The 20678-nt window shown below is 38.3% G+C and overlaps 1 protein-coding gene across 30 annotated transcripts in view; it reads left to right on the top strand.

Moving 5' to 3' along the window:
• Positions 1-20042, top strand: part of GPHN (gephyrin) — a 282654-nt gene extending 262612 nt beyond the window's left edge. For 14 of the 30 annotated variants that reach the window (XM_017742143.1, XM_017742144.1, XM_017742136.1 and 11 more), the window contains 7 exons: positions 367-438; positions 9876-9963; positions 11964-12037; positions 14709-14773; positions 16037-16140; positions 17294-17390; positions 19032-20039. In XM_017742143.1, the coding sequence (XP_017597632.1) occupies positions 367-438; positions 9876-9963; positions 11964-12037; positions 14709-14773; positions 16037-16140; positions 17294-17390; positions 19032-19165 (634 nt within the window). In that variant the 3' untranslated portion in view covers positions 19166-20039. Of the gene's footprint in view, positions 1-366; positions 439-9875; positions 9964-11963; positions 12038-14708; positions 14774-16036; positions 16141-17293; positions 17391-19031 lie in introns of all 30 variants that reach the window. The other 16 variants (XM_017742151.1, XM_017742152.1, XM_017742149.1 and 13 more) reach the window with 2 other exon arrangements.
• The last annotated feature ends 636 nt before the right edge of the window (positions 20043-20678 follow it).

Here is a 20678-nt window from a genome sequence, read left to right as displayed (position 1 = left end):
TCAAGTTGTTTAACACTTCATTTTGCTTTGTTTGGAAGTCAAGAGTAAAGAAGTTTCTCTGTAGACACTGCAAAGAAAGATTAACTCTGCTTTGTTGGCATGCCCAGTTGAACCTAAATCCTTCCATAACTTTGCTCATCATTCCTTGTGAGAAGCCCATCCAAACTGTAATAGAAAGATATTCCCGTGCACGCCCTTTCTCTCCCATTGGCTGGCCTTGCAAAGAGGAAGCATTTCCCATGGTGATTTTGAATATCCAGAGCCTCCAAGGGGGACACAGCTGGGCACAGAGCTTCCCTTTGACCCCAGGAGACTCTCTCCTTCCCTGGCTCTTTATTATACCCCTTCTGCTTCCTTTACCCTCAGGAAGCCAGATGTTTTTAAAGAAGAAGGGACACAGAGCTTCCAGAACACTGCGGAGACAGGCCTACCAGATTGGTGAGCACTGTTTTTAAACCACTTGGGACGTTGAGGCACGTGCATGCTCACAGGCAGGCTCAGCCAGGTGTCTGTCAGGGCAGAGCTTGGAGCACAGATCCAACCAACATTTGCCGTACAGAAGCAGATGGTGTTTGATTCTGTCCATTAAGTAGCACTGCCTTTTCAGTTAAGTTCTTATGCACCAGTGCACTGTAGACTTACATGGCTCCACAACATTGATAAAATTAGAATGTTTACACTACTTATCAGTAGCAGCAAACATCTTTATCCATCAAGGCTTTTACCATTTAAAAACTGAGCAAATTAGGAAAAAACCTGTTTGAAGGTAGCAGTGGAGTCCGGGGAAGTCACCGTTATGATTCTTCGGTCATAATAGGAGTTGGACTTCAATGATCCTTGTGGGTCCCTTCCAACTCAGGATGTTCTACGAGTCTATGATTCTACATACTTGGTTTTCCACCACTGTGCTGATCATCTCTAAAGCAGGCTAGCTGGAACATTCAGGAAATCTCTAAACTATGCACTACACTTTTTTTCCAAAATACATATGCAATTATATGCTACGTCTTACTTAGGGAGATGGCTTAATAATATAGATTAATTTTCGGAACTTGCCCTCTAACACAGACAGGCCCAAGGAGCAGGAGTGATAACAGAGGGAGAGTAAACCACCTGTCATTTCCTCCATTAAAAAACAGAAAAATTTAGTTTCTATAGTTTAATTCATGTGGGAAATAAAAATGCGTAGAAAAGGAACGAAAATCCTATCGAAGGTTAGTACCTGAAAACTCCAGATGGGAGGATCCTCACTGGGGTAAATGGGCCCATTTTTATAAGAGGTTGGAGGATTGGGTTACAGCTTAATGTTTGCTTTGCATACTGGAAAAACAAATTTCTGTTCTCATTACTGAGTCAATCTGCCATATCCATAGCTTTCAGAAAACGTGTTCTTGTTTAGCAATTAGTTTTTCATCCTGAAGCCAGGTTGTTATAAATCTAGTTTTTCTTCATGTAATGGACTAAAGAGACCAACCCATTAGAACCCTTTGCTATACTACACATCACAAAAAAATTTATGAGAACCTGCAGTATTTAAAATGTTTTAAATTAATGTGAAGAACATGATACAGACTGTCTGCTTTATCTGAAATTACTTAAAAGATGGAATCTACCAGCAGGTGATGGACTTGGAATTCCTCGTACAAGTCAGTTCACACCTCACTGCTACTTAAACATTAAATTTGCCTTTGGGCTCTTCTAAGCAGTGTGAGGGAAAGCACCCACAAAAACCAGTTTGTAGAGTAAGTCTTGCTACCCAAAGCATGAGCAATATGAAAATGCTTCTGCTTCCAGAGCAGGAGAAAAGGCAATGCGCATTTTTTAATGTTAAATACATCTTTGTGTTTCAAGGAATATGGTCCAGTATTGTAGAGACAAATGAAGTTCTAGTTCCTTCCACTGACTAGCAGCTGTCAAAAAATTGAGTTGCTGGTCTCAAACAGGATAAGTTTCTCAGTTCCTTCTCTTTGCTCATTTCTAATACTGTAGTTTACTCTTGTTGGGGAATTTGTAATTTTTTTAGTGAACAAAAATCGATGTCATATTTCATTAGATATTTTCTAAAAAATAACTATTTGTTTTAGGACACAGCTGATGACAGAGAATTTTAAAAGGTCTTTCCATATTGTCTCTAATCTGTGGCTTCCAAGTCATTTTTGTTCTGGAGACAGACATTTTTCCAAGTGATTAAGTTGTGATTCTGTAAAAGGTGGAGCTTCTTAGAGAAAGCCTTCATTTTGAGGCATTGCTTCTAGGGACTGCATTTCTACCTGTCATAGAGACATCTATACTGTAGATCAATAGCAGTTACACCAGTTTACAGGGGGGATGAATTTACTTTAAATTCCTTTTAAATTTATTTAAAATTTGCTCTTACAATTGAAGCTAAAGTAAAAAGGGAAGAAATTCTGTGATAACAATGCCATTTCACCATTTTTCAGATTTGGTGATATTATTTGCTATCTGTTAACAACTGGCACTAAGTACATCCATCATATATTTTATTTTCAGTTGTGTAAGTATAAGCCAATTCTCATATTTCATGAGAGCTCTGATTGAAATAATTCAGAACCACAGGGCCCTTCAGACTCACCAGTGCACTGACATCTTTACTGATGAGCAATGTCTTTGGCATTGATTATTGTATTGTGTGGTGTAATCTGCAGTCATATTATTTCAACCCAGCTACAACTGTTGAATATTTTCAACTCCAAAAGTGAAAATTTTTCTGTGAATCCATATTGACTCACTTCCTTTGTAAGAAGGAAGATAAAATAAAAATCTTTACTGGTGTAATCCCATCCAATTTCTTAGAAAAACTAATGGATTTCTGGTGAGTGTACTGATAAGGTTCATTATCTTCAGCCAGCAAAATAGCCAGGGATAGTTTTTTAATTAGTGGAAACCAGCAGTTCTCAGGCTGCTTCTTACAGTCAAAGGACACACACTATACTGGATTTAGAGTGAATTAAGTGCTTACAAGTTAGTAGAATGGCACGGCACCTGAAGACAGCTGTTACCAAAGCTTTGGTCCTGTTCTTTCAGCATTTATGGAAAAAATTACAATTCACACTGAAATGCTTGCAGATGAATGTGCTCAAGCAGCAGACAAGGATGGGATCGAGGACCCTTCATGCAGGAATGTGCCCATAGTACATAAGTACCTGGCTTCTATGCATGATACTTTTTCCTGTAGCACTCCCATGGCTATCTGTATTTCTGACCTCTCTGATCTTTCGTCATTCTGACATATATATGAGTGGGAGTCTTCTGAAGCAGGTCAAGGAAACAGTGGAGGAAAACATATTATCATCCAGATACAGAAAAAAATACTGAAGGCATTAGACAGATCTCATGGTTACTTCAGCAACAAAGTTGAAGACCTCTAATTGAAGTCCTCTAATCAAAATCTTTATGAGTTCATAAATGTAACATGAAAAAGAATACTCTGCAAAATAACATTCTTTTTTGCAGCAGCAGCAGCAATTAAAGGGACAGCAAAAAGTACCAAAGACAGATTCTTTTATATTGCTGTCAAATAGACAAATCTTACATAGTCATATTGAACAAGCCAAAAGCTGCTGTAATTATTCCAGCTTTCCTCACAAGCTGGCCTGTTTTCCTAGGGAAAGTATATTGCATCTGTTCACAGTGATCCAGGGAAATTCCACAGAAGGTAGAAGGAAGATACATTATGAGAACATGATGAACTACACTTGAGAATTTTGAAACAAATACAGTTTCAGAAGTGTGTCCATATGTTACTACATACACCATCAAAATTGGATTTTCTTCTGCTTTCAAAAACCATATTAGACAAAACACAGAATTCCTATTACCTTCAAGTATTCATTCATTGAATTACATTCATTGAAATGTATTCATCGATTTACATTCAATATTACATTCTACAGAAGGTGGATTTTAGTTGGCTAAAAATAATGGCATCTATTCACCGTTCTGCATCCTGCAAATTACTGATATGCAAAATACTCCTCTTGGCCATGAGGTGAGAAGTGGGTGACAGACTTTTTCTTTATGCCTCACTGCATTCATCTATTCATTTTGAAATCTGTCACCTCAGCTGAATGAGCAGTTAAAAAATGAGTTAATCATAAAGGATCAAATCCATATCCCATCTTTCCTCAAGAAGAAATGTCATTGAGCTTGATGAGATCTCTGAGTACAAGTAGTCTGTTGGTTATTGGATGAAAATTTTAATTTGGTAAATTCTTTGTTATTTTGGAGGGGGTTTTTTCTGATGTAGAACTAGAAGCTTGACTGGGATCTTTGCATGCAAGGGGACTTTCTAGAAGGTGTTTGTACCTCAGTTAAACCTGTTCTTCTTCTGAAACATCTGTTTTGCAGAAAAGAGACCTCACAAGATGCAACAATAGTACAAACCACTGTTGCCAGTTTGTGGGAACATATCCAGAATGTGCTAAACTCAGGGCACTTCCAGACAGCACACAGACTTCTGAAGTTTACAGTCAACTGCTGTAGTTTAGAGAGCAGCTGGTCTACTTTGATCTTTAGTGTGATTGTGTAGGATCACTGCTAGCACTTCTGTTTTACTGTGTGTCCAGGAATCTGTAGCTTCTCAGAATTTGTAAAGAATCATGTCTTTCAGCATATAACTGAAATACTTGAGATACTTTCAAATAAAGTAAAACAAGCAAGAAAGGTTGGCCAGCTCTGCTTTTGAACTCACAATAGACACTTGTGCATGCATCTGGTGCATCATAGTGCATGTGTATCTTTCTGTATCTGTGTTCAGTATATCTGTAGAGCGCACAGGTTTAAGGTGCTGACTGTCATGGTGCATGCACACATTTTGCAAGTACAGGTTACCAGAAGACCTGGGTTTATAAAAGCCCAGGCTACTGCATAGAGAAATAGAGCAATCACAGGTCTCTCTGTTAGTCACCCAATAGTAACAGCTGTATATGGCAATGGACAGCAAGGACTGGAAGTGACTGTCAGGTAATGAGGTTATGTTGAATGAATGAAACTCCTGTGGCAAAGAATGTGGTGGAAATGATCCTTGGAAACAGTAATGAACTACAGATTTTGTACTGACAGTGGCTTGATAAGTCAATCCTAACTAAAAGTTCCACTTTGATTTTAACTGGGATCACTCATTTTACTGCAGAGTAGTAGGTGATTTTTTGAACATTTGCTCTTACTTGTTTTCTAAATTAAATTATAAAACTGAGCAGTTTAACTGCATGTATCAAACTGCTGTTGTTAAGGGTTGTATCGCAGAAAAGGCTGACAGATTTATAATTAATGACAGTGAAGCACAACAATAGGATCAACAAAAGTGAATTAACATACACTGATTTCTATGTGAAAGAGAAAATTACACTGTAATTTAGGGTAGCTCAAAATGGCACTTAAAACACAGAAGATTCTTTGGTCTTGACTATAATGCAGCTATTTCTTCTGAGAGTGGAAAGGAGAAAATTTACATGTCTGATGTCTATTTTAATGAGGCTTGCATCATTTTCTTGCTCAAGCTCTTAAGCTTTCTTGTATATCTTTTCAGTTCAAAGACAGCTCACTTGACAGCTCTAGTGTTGTGTAAGTTCTCCACAAACTAACTTTGATAATCAGAATTTTTCATGAATCCAGAAGGTGTTCCTTCTGTACTGCCATCCTGCAAGTCCTCTCTTCAAATCAATGAAATCAAGTGTCAGCTGCAATGTCATGCATCTGCTTACTGGATGCATGCTGCTGCCATTATACAATAGTTACCCTCCAACTAATTTCCAGATTGCACTGCTCATTCTATTCCATAAACCTGAACGAAGAGGGTCGGGTCAGGAAATTTGGGTTGTAAAGTAGCTACTCTGTTTATCAGACTGAAAAAATTAGCAGAGAATATAAAGAGATACTTAAAAATACACGCACCCTTTATGCAAATCACTGTGTCTGCAGCTTCAAAAATGTATGTACAATACATAATATTTCTGCAGACAAAATCTGCTCCAGGTGTTGAGAGAAAGTTTGGATTTGTTCCTTATTTATCTATATGAATAGTTTCATAAAGCGTATGCAGTCCTTATAGAACAAATTTTCTTCAAGGTATTTACAAAAGATGATCAGATGTGATCTGAAACATATCTGAGTATAACTTTTTTAATAAGTTGCAGCATGTTAGAAAAGCTCACTCCTTTTTTGTGCACAATGTCACTCTGACTTTGAAAGTCACTGAATGAAACAGAGTAATTTTGCCATCTGGAAATGAGACTTCCCATCAAAATCTACTTTACATTGATTAAGGTATTCATCACTATATTTGAGCACCTGTTACAGTTCTGTCCATGACAGAAAAAAATCCAGATATTTTAAAGGATTTATTGTAGTAAATTAGACCGTTAGTCTAGCTAATCCAGTATCCTGCCCCTAGCAGTGGCTAGGGCTTCAGAATATAGTTTCTGATTTGTAGCTGCTCCAAAAGTGAGTGTTATTTCCCAGCCTCATGGCGATTTGTCACCTGCCTTGTAAAACAATCTTGTTGTATTATGTTCAGATACCAAAGTTATCTTGTCTATTCTTTCAGAACTTAATAGTTTCCATTATTTATTCCATTTCTATGTCAATTTAAAGGAGCTGCTGCTCACTGTTACACAACAAATGAAACAAGTCTTGTTATCTATCAAATCAGTGTTAATATGCAATTTGAGTAATAACTCTCTGCATTAAATCCACTAAAGGCATGGGAAATGTCCATTACAGTGTTGATTGAAGATTGCAACAGGTGACTCCTGTAAGGAGTGTTTGGTGCTAATTGCAGAGGCATGGAACTACCAGCCCTAAGTACAACATAAAGTTAAGCAGACCTGGGTGACAAAAAGAAGTCTGCTAAAAATGTCAAAAAGAGAGACACTTTCTGCAAAAGCAAGGGAGATAATTCTGTCTCCTTTTTTCAGAATAAAAACCAAACTAACATAATCATTTGGTTTATTGCAACAAAATTTCTATCACGTCTTTCATTTTGGAATAATTAAATGCACTTTTAACTATATTAAAGATGATGTGCAGTGCTATTGGCTGGATAAAGTTTTAGTGGTAGAATTTTTAAATGCCTTGAACTATACAGATGGTAAAGAAAAGAATTTTAAAATGGTGAAGAAAAGTATGTTACACGGATCATTCTACTGGAAATTCTAAAAATGCACCAAGTCCAGTAATATTCAGCTTTTTACATGACAAAATAAAAATACCTGAATGATGAACTAGTCCAGTGGTATGCTACCCTCAGAACTGAGTCCTCACCTGGTTTAAGTTTGGGCTTATTTGGGGGGAGGGGTTATTGATTTTTTTCTTTTGATAAGTAGTTCAATATATATATACAAACACAATATATTCCATATGTAAGTAGCAGCATTTCCATTCTATTTAACTTTAACAACAGTTAAATATATACTTGTTTGCTTTTTACTATTCCTTCCATTATTCTCAAACCACAACCAAAAGCAAGCCACTTCATTATCAAGAATTAGCATGTCCCCAGACAGGTGGTGTTGCTACCTATGAATAACTTTTAAATAATTAAACAAGATAAAATGAAACAGCCTCGAGCAAGCTCCAGATAAGGTCCTCAGCTTCATCACAATCTAATGAGAAAATTATACTGAAAGCAGTCTTAGGTTGGTGATAGTGGCATATGTCTGACTGCCGAGCCTTGGGAATGGCAATATCGACCTATGTAATGAATATGTATTCCTTGCTGCATTCCAAGCAGCCTCATTGGCAAGGATTAAGGAATACTTAGATCTTGAGGGACTTTTCCTATTACAAACTCTATAACAGTATCTTATTACATACAGATACTACTTAGACGATCAATACGAGACAATTGGTTCTGAAGAAGTAGCCAACAGCAGACTTGCTTCTTTCTACTTTCCTTCACTGACTAGTGAAGACTTGTGCTGGGTTTTGGAGAAAATGATCCTGAGATTTCAGAAGGGGCAGCTGATAAAATGTCTCAGTTTCCTAAAGAACAAAAGAGATGGTTTTGCTTGAGCCCATATGTTTTATATTTTCTCCCAAAGAAAACAGTTTAGGCGTTCTTTGTAGGCCATTAAGAGTATCCAAGATACCCAGTACCCTAAACAAAAGTAATGATGGCATGCCACAATACTGCAACCACTGTTTCCTTTAAAAAAGGGGTAGTGTATAATTCTATCTTACCAACTGCAGTCTACAGCAATCTGCCCTTCTTTCTGCTGTAATTGTTGCCTACCTCTTACAAAGCAATCTGACCCTAGAGAGGGGATGTAACCCAACACAGATAATAAAGTTGTGCAGGATGACTACACTGTGATGCCAAAGAACATGCTGCTGCAGTCACTGGACATAGTGGAGAAAGAGTCTTGAGTCTTTCTGCCTGTAAGGGCATAACCAGGGTTGAGGACACCTGAGGGCTCTCTGGTGAGGAGATGAGGTGTGTGCAAGGTTGCATGTGCTGAGATATTTACTCAGGGAGGGAGTGCAGTCATTCTTGCGTCACATAAATTGTAGTGCACACAGCACCACCTCATGCTAACTGCTGCTTGTATTTCACTGAACCATGGGCAAAGAAAGGATGCTCAGAGGAAAGAAATTTTTTTCTGAGACATTTGGAAACACACAGTTTCTGCTAGTCTCTGAAAGATCAACTAGAACTTGCATAATATTCCTAATTTTCATGTTTTCAGCTCAAACTCCAAAATTACTGCTGTAGTTCTACTTTTGGATGAAATACAGCCAAAGCTCCCAAAGGATAGCCCACATGCCATTTTCAGCCTGCATTCATCACCCACAATGGTATTTTGTAATTGTAGTGTGGCATTTACCTGAGGTGCTGTATTCCAGCTGAAGGCCTTCATACAGTCACTAGCATTATTACCCATTCTTTCAATGGCATTCTAAGTAGGAACAGCCTCCCATGAAAAACTTGCAGGATGACTGGAGTGAAAATATACTGTTGAAGAAACAATACATTGTTGTAGCAACCGGTCAACTTCTGGTCAGTTCACAAATGTTAAATGCAAAGTATGAATTTAATATATTGGAAATTGGTTTTGATTCCTCTGGACCTGTGTGAGTTGTATTACAGTTTCTCCACTGCGTGTCTTGAAGCTCTGTATTGGCATCGGTACTGCTCTTAAATATATAATGCTCACTTCAAAGTTTCCAGTTTAGACCTAAAATGGAAAGAAAATAGTTAGGACACCAATATCCTTCATGGTTATACTCTTTGTATGGAAGAATATCATAGCTCCCATTACACTGTTTCTCATGAAGGTGAATAGACCTTTTAACAGGATGGATTGTGTTTTTGCAAGCTGAAGTGGATATGTACAGGTGGCTTTGCTACAGAGCCCTCTAACAGAGAAGAGAAACAAAGGATTTACTCCCACTCTTCAGTGATCAAAGTTTGAAGTGGAGACTCACCCCCATTTTTGCACACATCAAATAAGCTAGAGAGGTAGTACTGCAGCCTGCTTGGTGGTCCATAATTTTCATGTATCAGGTCCCTTTATATATCCCTGTCAGTTCATCTAAGTCACAATTTGTATTACTACCTACTGTGTCAATTGCATACTCTTAGACACTTGTATTAGCATTCTTCAGTCCCAATCTAAAGTATCCCACTGTTCCTGTTGCAAAGCTTAGACAGAAAGGTGCCAAACAGTGTGGAATTCACTTAATGAGATTGCAGTTCTTGACTTGAATTGAACAGAGTGGAATCTTAAGAAGGAAAAGACCTTGTATTATTCTCTTAAAACACGTGCGTATATGCATCTGTATGTGTGCACACAGACTTATATTACAACTCATAATAATTCCCTGCCACTAATCTGCTTGCATGTTCTTTCCTGTAGCCCAGATGATTTACTGAATGCACTGAATGAGGGTATCAGCCGTGCTGATGTGATCATTACATCAGGAGGTGTATCTATGGGGGAAAAGGTATGCAAAATTTAAGTATGACTTCCTACAATATATGTAAGAATTTCAAACCAGAGTCTGTCATCCAAGCTACTGCCTTTGTATTAATGTTTATTAAAAAAGGACCTTACTTTTACTGGGACACTTACATGTAAATTACTTAAGAAAATAGTCTTCAGAACTCATTCCCTTTCTTCTTGTTTTTGTACTATAGTTGACATAGTATAACGGAAAAGATTTTAATTCTTGATGTGAGTGGTTTACAAATGTGTTTTTATTTAAGGAATGATTTATGTAGATGAGGAAGGTGCTGGGTTAATAGCAGGTAAAGGCAACAGACTTCTTTTTATTTCTAGAGCAGGTAAAATTTAGATAGAATTAAGGTACTTTGAAAGTACTTCAAAAAGCAACCTGAGTATATAAATAGCATTATTTTACTCAGCACACCTGTTTCCTGAATGTGCCAAAGCTCTGCTACAAAAATAATTTTATCACATTTTGTGCCTGATAGTCCTACAGATGCAATGCATATGAGACCCAGTGAGCTGATATATTTGCCTTTTGAATCATTAACAGAATTGTTGATTGAGTTCCTGTTGATAAGCCCTGTGCCAAAACCATCAAAGAAAATAGGGATACACAGATGCTGGTGGGGCATAGATGAACCTGCAGGACATTTATTAATCATGACTTATGCGAAGGAAAACTCAAATTACTTTTTGATCCCAGGCTGAATCTGTGAGTTTGGCAGGTAAAATAAACATCTTTTATAACTAACAGATACTAAAGACAGTCATTAGGAGATGGGAAACATGAGTGCTGGTTTTGTCTACTTTTCTGAGTAGAAATCATATTGTCGGATACGTTATGAAAATGGATAATTAATTAAACCAGTGCAAATTACTTTCAATTACTCCCATTGTCTTCAGTATTCCTAGAAAAATAATCAAGGACAAGTGCTGGTCTTTAAATTGGGAATGTGGCAACATAGTGCAGACATGGAAACATTCTAAGAAGTGGCTGGATTGCTGAATGGTCTTACAGACATTCAGACCTTCTGGCTCATAATGGGCTCTATATTCCACTGATGGTCTGCCCTCTGATGCTGAGCTTTCTGCAGTTTTAATGAAATAGCACTGAACATCCAAAAAGCAAACAGAAAGTAAAAGAGGGTTCATGCAATTAATAATTGAGAGTTCAAGCCTGGCTGAAATGAGTTGCTGCTTTCCAAGTATTTGAACACACACACACAAAAAAAAAGGGTAACTGCCAGGGATTTTCAGATTTGCTGCTTTCAAAGTCTGTCTTCACAGATGACTGTTATGGCCTCTGTCTTTAGCCTCACTAAACACAACAGACAGGGTACTACATCTTTAGGCACAGCAATTTTCAATAAAGATTAAACAAGTAATTCCATTTGTTTTAATAACTGGATCAATCGTGTTTATGCAAAATCATTTAACTTGAACTCATTCACAAGCCACTCAGTTTTTTCTTTTAAGGATTGTTAAACCCAATCACTGTGAATTATACTGTTAGACCCAAGAAATTACGATAATTACAGTATCCTGGAAAACTATGATTTCTACAATACAGTAATTGATTTTGAAAGTAGTAGGAGATCTCCAAATCTACAATTAGATAGCTTCCACAGGAAAAGTTAGATAATTTGATCATTTAAAGTCTTAACTTTGAACCATAAAAGTTTTCTTCCATCTTTGACATAGAGAATGTTTTAGTAGTAGGTATTTATGGGGTACTCTAAGACTCTGATAATGCAGGTGAATTTTAAGGAAATGTATGTCCTCATGGAATCAGGTTTGGCACCTAAATGAGTCTGTTCTCTACTTCTTCTTTTCCAAAACACTTCCTTCCAATACTGGAAATTCCCTACTGGGCTGTAGCACTTTCAGGATATGCAAATTTTCATCTTCACTTGATATTAATTAATTGCTTTGAATGCTTAGATGATGTAAAGCCACTTTGATGTTACTTAATTTTTTTTTTTTTTCATTAAACAGGACTATCTTAAACAGGTGCTGGATATTGATCTTCACGCACAGATTCACTTTGGCAGAGTTTTTATGAAACCTGGGTAAGAAATCTTTCTGCTTAGGCAGCCTAGGTGGAGGCTACATTGGCCAAATATCCTACTGAAGTGCTTCAGTAGATTTCACTTTTCCAAATATACTATAAACCACAGGTTAGATATATATGGGAAAAGCAGCAAAATCAGTGCTCTTCAGATTAGTCATCATCTTTATGGGTGAAATTAACTGGAACAGAGAGATTATATTTTATCAGTAAGAGATATTTCTCTGATAACTGTTGCAAATCAGGTTTGGGGACTGGTGGGAAACCAGCATGGTATAAACATTACCACAGCCTTCAGTGTGATCACAGAGCTCACACTGACATTACCATGAAATAACCAGGAAATATAAGGACATTAAATGGACAGTTTGCTTAAAGATTTTACAAAATTTGCATAAATTATATTCCCACAAGCAGTTCCTTGAGAGAGGTGGAATGACAGCTAATTTACAAAGCTTCGTCTAATTGGCATATTGAGCGTCGTAATTTTAAAGTAAGCACAGTCCTTTATGTGTTTAGTTTGCCTCAGAAAACTGTTTCAGCACTGCTTTCCTATGCTGTGGCACTGCTCATCAATGAGTCTGGAAGTGTGTTCTGCAGAGAGAATGAAAAGTACATGTGTTGAGAACAGAGAGTTCTCTTTTCTTCACACTACAAGAGCAGAAAGATGTCTGCACCTCTGCCTCACTCCCTGTGGAGAGCAGTTTGTTTGCAAGCTGGGTCAGAATGGTCCAGCTACACAAGATCAAGCACAGCTTTGCAAAATGATTCCCTCTAGCCCAGAACTGTTGTCACAGAGCAGAGCTGCAAGTGGGTGTTTGCTGTGAAAACAGACAAATACTCTGCGTACAGTCTGGTGAAGAACTGTGTGTGGGCTTGGTGCTTGTGCTGCTCCTACCACCACCACCTCCCCTCCACAAAAGGAATGAGTGAGCTAAAAGCTTGTTTCTTCCCATGGTGGATGTAGCCCAGGCATGGAAATTGCTCACGGCTTCTGTCATACTGCTACAACTGATGTAGGGAAGTCCCAGAAGCAGAATCTGCACTCCAGTTTCTGCTGCTGACAAGAATGGATAACTCGATTTAGAGAATTCAGAATATTAAGTTCTGGTTCTGGCTTACTTGTAAGCAAACATAATTCTTTCTTCTGATGACTCCTCTGTAGACTTGCAGCAATAAACTTTCTAGCAAATAACTAGCTAGAAAAACTTCAAAAAATTGTTTTTATCCCTAAATGTCCCTTTTCATTTTATGCCACAAGAAAGGTATTATTGCTACCAAAACATTTGGTCATCTGTTCTTATTGAGAATGTAAGCACTCTCTTTTTCATTGGCTGTAGTGCAATAGCAAATATTGCATTTTGGGTTTTATTAGCTGTATCTTAAAAGATTGAAGATTCTGGTTACTATATTGGGAAAAAAATCCCTTGAGTCAGTTCCAAGAGCAAAGTCAGATTTTGTTGTATGCCTGTATTTTGATGTGCTTCATGAGTGCAGGGTGGTGCCTGGGATTTACCATCCCTCCACTTGGTCTGAAAGTTGCTGAGCTCATGGAAGGTTATCTTGTCTAGCTGCACTGACAGAAGAAAGTACTGGAAGATTTTACCAATGATGGTGTTGAAATGTCATATGGGAATTCAGAGTTTCCAGTAAATATGAATTAGCAATTTGATTTTTTATACATTGGTTTGTGCACTGGTAATAACAGTTGCAGGTCTGGCACATAGTTCCCATCATGTTAGAGGCATTTTAAAACAGGAACATCAAACACTAACTTCCCCTTGTAAAATAGGATACAGATGAGTCTTAGCAGATACAAAACTAGGTGATAATGATCAAAGTGTAGCAAATCTCCAAAGTGTTTCTAGTCATAAACTATCATCTGTTGACCAGGTGGTAGTGGTCTGCTCAAAATGAAACCAAGAAAACCAGCCTAATTATTGCTCCTATAAGGTATAATTTCTGATGTTTGAAAGGATTACATTAACATAGGTGTACAGAATTCTTTTTTCATGGATGAGTCCCTTTTCTTTGCCAGCCACATTCTTGAGCTGTCACATTACTGTCCTATTTGTGTAACTGTAATAGCCCTCACAGCAAGTCACCAAAGAGCACTCAGCAGCTCTGAAAGGCAGAGAGAGCTCTTCATTGACAGACTTGGGTCTCACCTGGCTGCAGCTCTGCCCATGTATCTGAATTTCTTCATCTGCAGACTAGCTAGCATTTGCTGCTCAGAAATACTGCTCCCTTGTCAGTACTGCTGTAGAGACTGGAGTAAGAAAATTAAAGTTACCAATGTTATAAAAAATCGGAAACCCATATATGAAAAACAAACGCAGCTCTGTAACTGCATAATTTCAGTATTGCTTCATTGTTAATTGGCTTCTAGCATGAAGACAATATTTAGATTTTTGATTACTAGTTAATCTCCTTTTAGATATTCCCTCTCCAAACTTGTGTACTTAAAACTTCAGAGTTGAATATCAAGAAAAATTATTCTGTCACCACAAAGAGAGGATTATACCTCCAGTATGGAATAAGCAGCAGGTGCTAATGAACTGCTGAGAGAGATGTCCTGCTTTGTTTTGTTTTCTTTTCCAGATGTTTTAAATAATATGATAATGTTCAGTCAAATTCTAATGCAGATATTAAATAGCTTTCTTTTTCCATAGCCTGCCAACAACTTTTGCAACTCTGGATATTGACGGTGTAAGAAAAATAATCTTTGCACTCCCAGGTAAGATGTTTTGTGGATTACTTTTGTTCCTGTGCATAGATGACAGTCATGAAACAGAATAGTGACATTTCACAGCACCTGTGCCTGGTGTTGACCCCTCAGGAAGGTACCTTTAAGATTTTCTCAGAAATTTCCAGAAGAGATGGACTTACAGGGATGTGCTAAGGAGTTCTTTTTTGTCCCTGTCCTCACAATTTTCTGGTACAGGTCTTACAATTTCTTCCATCCAACAATTTCCTTACCTTTTTTACAGGGGTGTGTTTTCCTACAGCTCACTCCACCTTCACCATAAATATTTTGTGTGTGTAGGTCAGTGCATCCACTCTGACATACTGAAAATGGAGAGAACAATGAGGGAGTACGCAAGAACATGCCACGGAATATTTTTGTTTCTCATGCTTACACTGTGGAACCAAAAGAGGGCAGCACAGCTGCACCGCTGCCCACTGCGTGCCCTGGGAAAGCACTCGTTCAGAATAAACATTTTGTTATGGATTTCTGTCCTAAATGAGGAGGAATTAATTTCTTCTTATTGCTCTGGCTCTCCATGAATTTTGACTACACAAGGAATCCTCTTCTTGATAAGCTGGTGGTTTTCAGATATATCTCTAGTGCTTCTATCCTCTCTTGCTTTAGTTGCTGCAGTACATTTTCTTCCAGGGGGCAGACCAATGGAGCATCTGTCTGATCATAACATTTATTTTAAAACTGTTGTCTAGGGAAGTCCAGATATGTAAGACAGTGTTTGACAGGTGGTCATACACCTCTCTTGTGAGCCAACTGAAAACATATAAATCAGTAGGATTCTCCTCTGAATTTTTCCTAAAGCATTTTGGCACTCTGCTAGGGAGTTGAAAGATATTTTTCCCTTGGTGTCTGGGAACCATTAGTCACTAATAAAGAGCCCTGTGAGGGTAGAGCCAATAACTATGCACAGTTAACTCTGCTCCAGACCCAGACAAATGTAGGCATAGGACAAAGGTAGCGGAAGAACAGAGGCAAATGGTGGGGCCTGAGGAACATGGGGCAATTCTGGTCAGAGCAGGACCTCAGCACAGCATCATCCAGAGTGTAGCTTTAACAGATGTACTTGCCACATACCCCTTGCCACACACCACTGCAGTCTGTACTGTATGATGCAGTACATAGCATGGAAAGCTCTGTAGAATCCTTCAGAGTGAAATTGCCATAAAGATATGAGTTCTTTCAGCATTTCACAGTAAATCAAAAGGGCATCACCACCAACTGTTCTTTGTCCTACAGGCAACCCTGTGTCAGCTGTTGTCACCTGCAATCTCTTTGTTGTTCCTGCACTGAGGAAAATGCAGGGTATCCTGGATCCTCGACCCACCATCATCAAAGCCAGGGTAAGAAGCTTGTCCTCTATTTAAAAATCCTCTCAAGATGTTGAAGCACAGCTCTTTGGGCTCTGAAAGACTGTTGTGTTTGTGGAATCTGAGCCCTAGACTAGTTCTGGCAGTGGAAGGACATTCACACAAATAGAGGTACATTCTCAGTCTCTGTTCATGGTAATATTCAGTCCTGTAATTTTTTAGAGTTAGATGGCCATCTAATGGAGCAAGATATACAGATGCAGAGGCAGCCATTTGCCAATCAAGCAGGAAGGACACTCTCCTGTTTAAAAAAGACATTTGTTTTAGGCTGTGGTAAAAAATGCAGAGTATTCTGTGAATACCTAGAGTTGGATAGTTCTGTATTAGCAACAGAAAATACAAACTTTAAAACCTTTTTGTTGAGTTACTTATATAAGAAACCCACATGATCCCCACCCTAAGCAATATAAATTCCTGAAACTCTTCTCACTTTTCTAATAAATCATGGATATGGTAACCCTGTTTAATATAGATTCAAGGCATGTTATTATAATGTCTTCTTCTTCCATTTTTGATTCAAATAAAGTACCAAGGAATACATCACCTTTTGTAGTTTTCTTAGTGTTCTTGGCTATGCACTCTTCTCTTACAGCTTATCCCGTGTATCTCTTTTGCCCTTTTTCAAGCGTCCAGATTTTATCTCACAGCTAAAATATTCTAAAAGAGAGCAATTTGCAATGACCTTCACTTTTGCATGACTTTTCCATTATGAGCCATCCCCTGTATGTCTTTTCATTTCAAAGATTGGCCATTTTCCTTTCGTCAGAGCTAGCAGGATTTTGAATGCAAATAACATTTTTATCTTTATGCAATGTAATCCAGAGACCAGGCTTTTTTCTAGAGAAATACTATCTGTAAACTCTCAGTAAAGGAACAGCTTTGAAATATTTCATTTAATGCATCTTCACACAATTTGATATTGTAACATCACAGTTGTATTTCCTTAAATACTGCAGTCTCTGCCTTCTACAGCTTTTAATCTTGTACTAGACGCCATCTGACCTCAAAATGCAAGTTTTTGAAAATACTGCTTTTAGGGAAAAGCAATTGAGCAGATTATTCCATTATCTTAGACAGTGCAATGTGAATGCATGACATGTTCATACTTCCTTTTTTAATCCTACAGTTATCATGTGATGTAAAATTGGACCCCCGCCCAGAATATCATCGGTGCATTCTGACTTGGCATCACCAAGAACCACTACCTTGGGCACAGAGTACAGGTCAGTGCCCAGTCACACAGACTGACAGACACACACACACGGCCTTGCCTTCCTACAGATGAGTAGGGAACAACCAAGAGTGTTTTCACTCTTTTTCACAGAACCTTCTTTATGCAGACTGATTTGCTGACACAATTGTGCACATGCATACACATACATTAGTACAAAATTCAGTGCTGATATGGCTCGTCAATTTAACCATTAAAATATCCTTTATTTGAATAACCTGCCTTTGTACACACACACACTACACCTGTATGCTTGCATATGTGCACACATTCATTTTTATAAACATCCACTAAGCTTATTTGCAGTCAGGCACATTTGCTTCCTTTTGCTGTTGTGCATGTATTAAACAAACACGAGATGTGGCAGACATAGGAGCAATACAAATAAAAGAAGTGATTTTAGCTGAACTGGAAAAGTAGGAAAAATAGCAGAGGCTCTAGGTGTTCTCTTACAGCAGACTAAGGATTTCTTAGTCATGTTTGCCACCTAGGAATACTTCTGGATACTAAGATGCAGTTGAGGTAAGTACTAGATTTGAATACTGGTTTAGCTATATACTGCTAGAAAGCTGACTGTGATACTTTTGCAAGAGATGATTTAGGTCCTTAAACAACTAATTGTCTTTTTGCTACATCCAAATTGTTCAATAAAAAGCACTATATGTGAGTCTCCACAGGGAGAATACTAGTTCAGTTCTGGGCCCCTCAGTACAAGAATGTCATTGAGGTGCTGGAAAATTTCCAGAGAAGGGCAATGAACCTGGTGAAGGGTTTGGAGAGTAAGTCCTATGAGGAGTGGCTGAGGGAGCTGAGGGTGTTTAGCCTGGAGAAAGGGAGAATCAGGAGAGACATTATCACTGTCTACAACCGCCTGAAAGGAAGTTGTAGCCAACTGGGGGTTGGTCTCTTCTGCCAGGCAACAAGTGACAGGACAAGAGGAAATGGCCTCAAGCTGCACCAGTGAAAGCTCAGGTTGGACATCTGGAAGAATTTCTTCTTGAAAGGGCTGTTGAACATTGGAACAGGCTGCCAAGGGAAGTGGTGGAGTCACCATCCCTGCAAGAGTTCAAGAAACAACTGGACATGGCACTTAGTGCTATGGTTTAGTTGAAGTGGTGGTGTTCTGTCAAAGGTTGGACTCAATGATCCTGGAGGTTTTTTCCAACCAATAGAATTTTTCCAATAGAATTCATAATTCTATTCAGAGAGAATAAAGTTAATAAAATTTATTCTAGAACAGTATATTGAAAACTGAACATACAAAAAATTATATTCTAGACTCTGCTGATTTTAGTGTTTGTACAACTGGAATAGGTGTACAAATTGAAAAATAAAGTAATTTTGATAGGATTAGCAATTTACTAGGACAAGATACACGGTACAGATAATGTGGAAGGCTGGATAGGAAAGCCACCAGCAAAGGGAGTGAAGATTTTGAGAGCCAGTGTGGTGAGAGGCTGACTAAATCTCCAGAGTTGTCTGTTTCCATCCACCTTGGAAGAGCAAGATCCCAGCTCCATGAATAAGTTAGCCACATAAACATCTTCATCATAACAGCTTTTGTTTGTTGAACCTTGCAGCATTTGGAACTAACTGAAGACTTAACTGAACCTGTTCTCCCTCTCTGCTGTAGGGAATCAGATGAGCAGTCGTCTGATGAGTATGCGCAGTGCCAATGGACTGTTGATGCTACCTCCAAAGACAGAGCAGTATGTGGAGCTTCACAAGGGGGAGGTGGTGGACGTCATGGTCATTGGAAGGCTATGATGTCACCAGCAAGAGCGAAGCTTTGATGCATGTCCACATATCATTGACTGTATCCTGTAATATGCAACGGCACAGCTAGTTTTTCCGATTTGGATAAAAGTTGATCAGTATAGTCAACATCTTGAAATATATTTCAAATGGAATTTAAATAAATACCTTTTAAAAAAAAAACTTTAAAACAAATCTTAACAAAGAAATTTATTCTGATTATATCAAAGCAACTTTTTCCTTTTCTTGCAATTGCTTTGTGTGTTCAATGCTAGTTCTAATAGCGGTAGCTTTTAGTAGACAGCAGTAGGTGCCTGCAGAACTTGTGTTTTTTCTCATCTTTAAGATACAACTACTTATGCTCTTAAAACAAGGCTGTCTGCTTATTTATACTAGCGTAGACAACACTTGGATTTCCCTTATTAGTATGCTTCATAACCGCTTCACAGAGAGCTTCTGCTTGTTCTTTATCTTGTATCTCGTGTTGATGTGCACAGTGCCAAAAGCAGAGTGGCTGCACTGGGAACCCAATGAAGCCCCGAGGTTTTCTCACCTCGCTGCGCATTCAGGGATGTCTCTTGTCCCGGCAGCCACCCAGCTCAGTACTCTTGGGCAGTAACTGGATACCTTTTATTTCAACAAACAAAAAAATTGCTTCCTTAAGTGCTGACAGCCTTTTTAACCAATACATTTAAAAATGTACAGAACTAAAAACTAAAAAAAATCAAAGACTGATCTTGTACAGATATTAGTGTTACCAGCATTCGTGTGGAAATTAAATGAGCAAAGAAATAAAACTAATGTTAAACAACTCTGTACCATAACATTTTCTGTAATGATATTGAAACTTAAATGAATAAAAAAAATCTTCAATCATTATTTAAAATTTCACCTGTTCAGCCTTGTTGTTTGAAACAAAAAAGTGGTGATGTAGGAGGGTATTTGGGGTGGGGGAAGAGCATAGGGAAGAGTAAAAATAGTATATGCAATCTAGGGCCTTTCCTCATGTACAGTGTCATGAGAGAACTGAAACTACCAAGTGAGCTTTCTCTCTCACACCTCCCAAGAGACAAAATGGAAGCAGCATTTGGAGGTGGGATGGGGTTACAATCAGACTAGTCAAAGGTGGAGAATAATTTTTTCCCCCATCTAAATTGCATAGCAATTGCCCACAGCCCTTGAAATAAGGGCTTTTCAGCTCCCACCAGATTGTGTGTTTTGGTAGCTTCACATTTCATCTGGGATTAAGACCATAGCAGTGCCCTACAACACCTTGCTTCTTGGAGTTCATGGGTAAAATGCTATCCCACCAACTCCATTTGTGAAGCCAGAACATTTACCTATAGTATTTTTTGAAGACTTACTCAGGGAGAAGACAGAACATTGGGTTTAAATCCTGACTGCCACAGTGGACCAGAGCTGTAGTTCCATGGCAACTGCAGAGGGCATCCCTGAGGCTGGGTTTAAAACCAAACTGTTTGCTGTGAAACTCCCTGCATGGGCCATTGCAAAGGTTGAAGACAGG

This window comes from Corvus brachyrhynchos, unplaced genomic scaffold (assembly GCF_000691975.1).
Source record: "Corvus brachyrhynchos isolate BGI_N302 unplaced genomic scaffold, ASM69197v1 scaffold115, whole genome shotgun sequence".
NCBI lineage: Eukaryota > Metazoa > Chordata > Aves > Passeriformes > Corvidae > Corvus > Corvus brachyrhynchos.
This window is presented reverse-complemented; position numbering and strand designations above follow the sequence as displayed.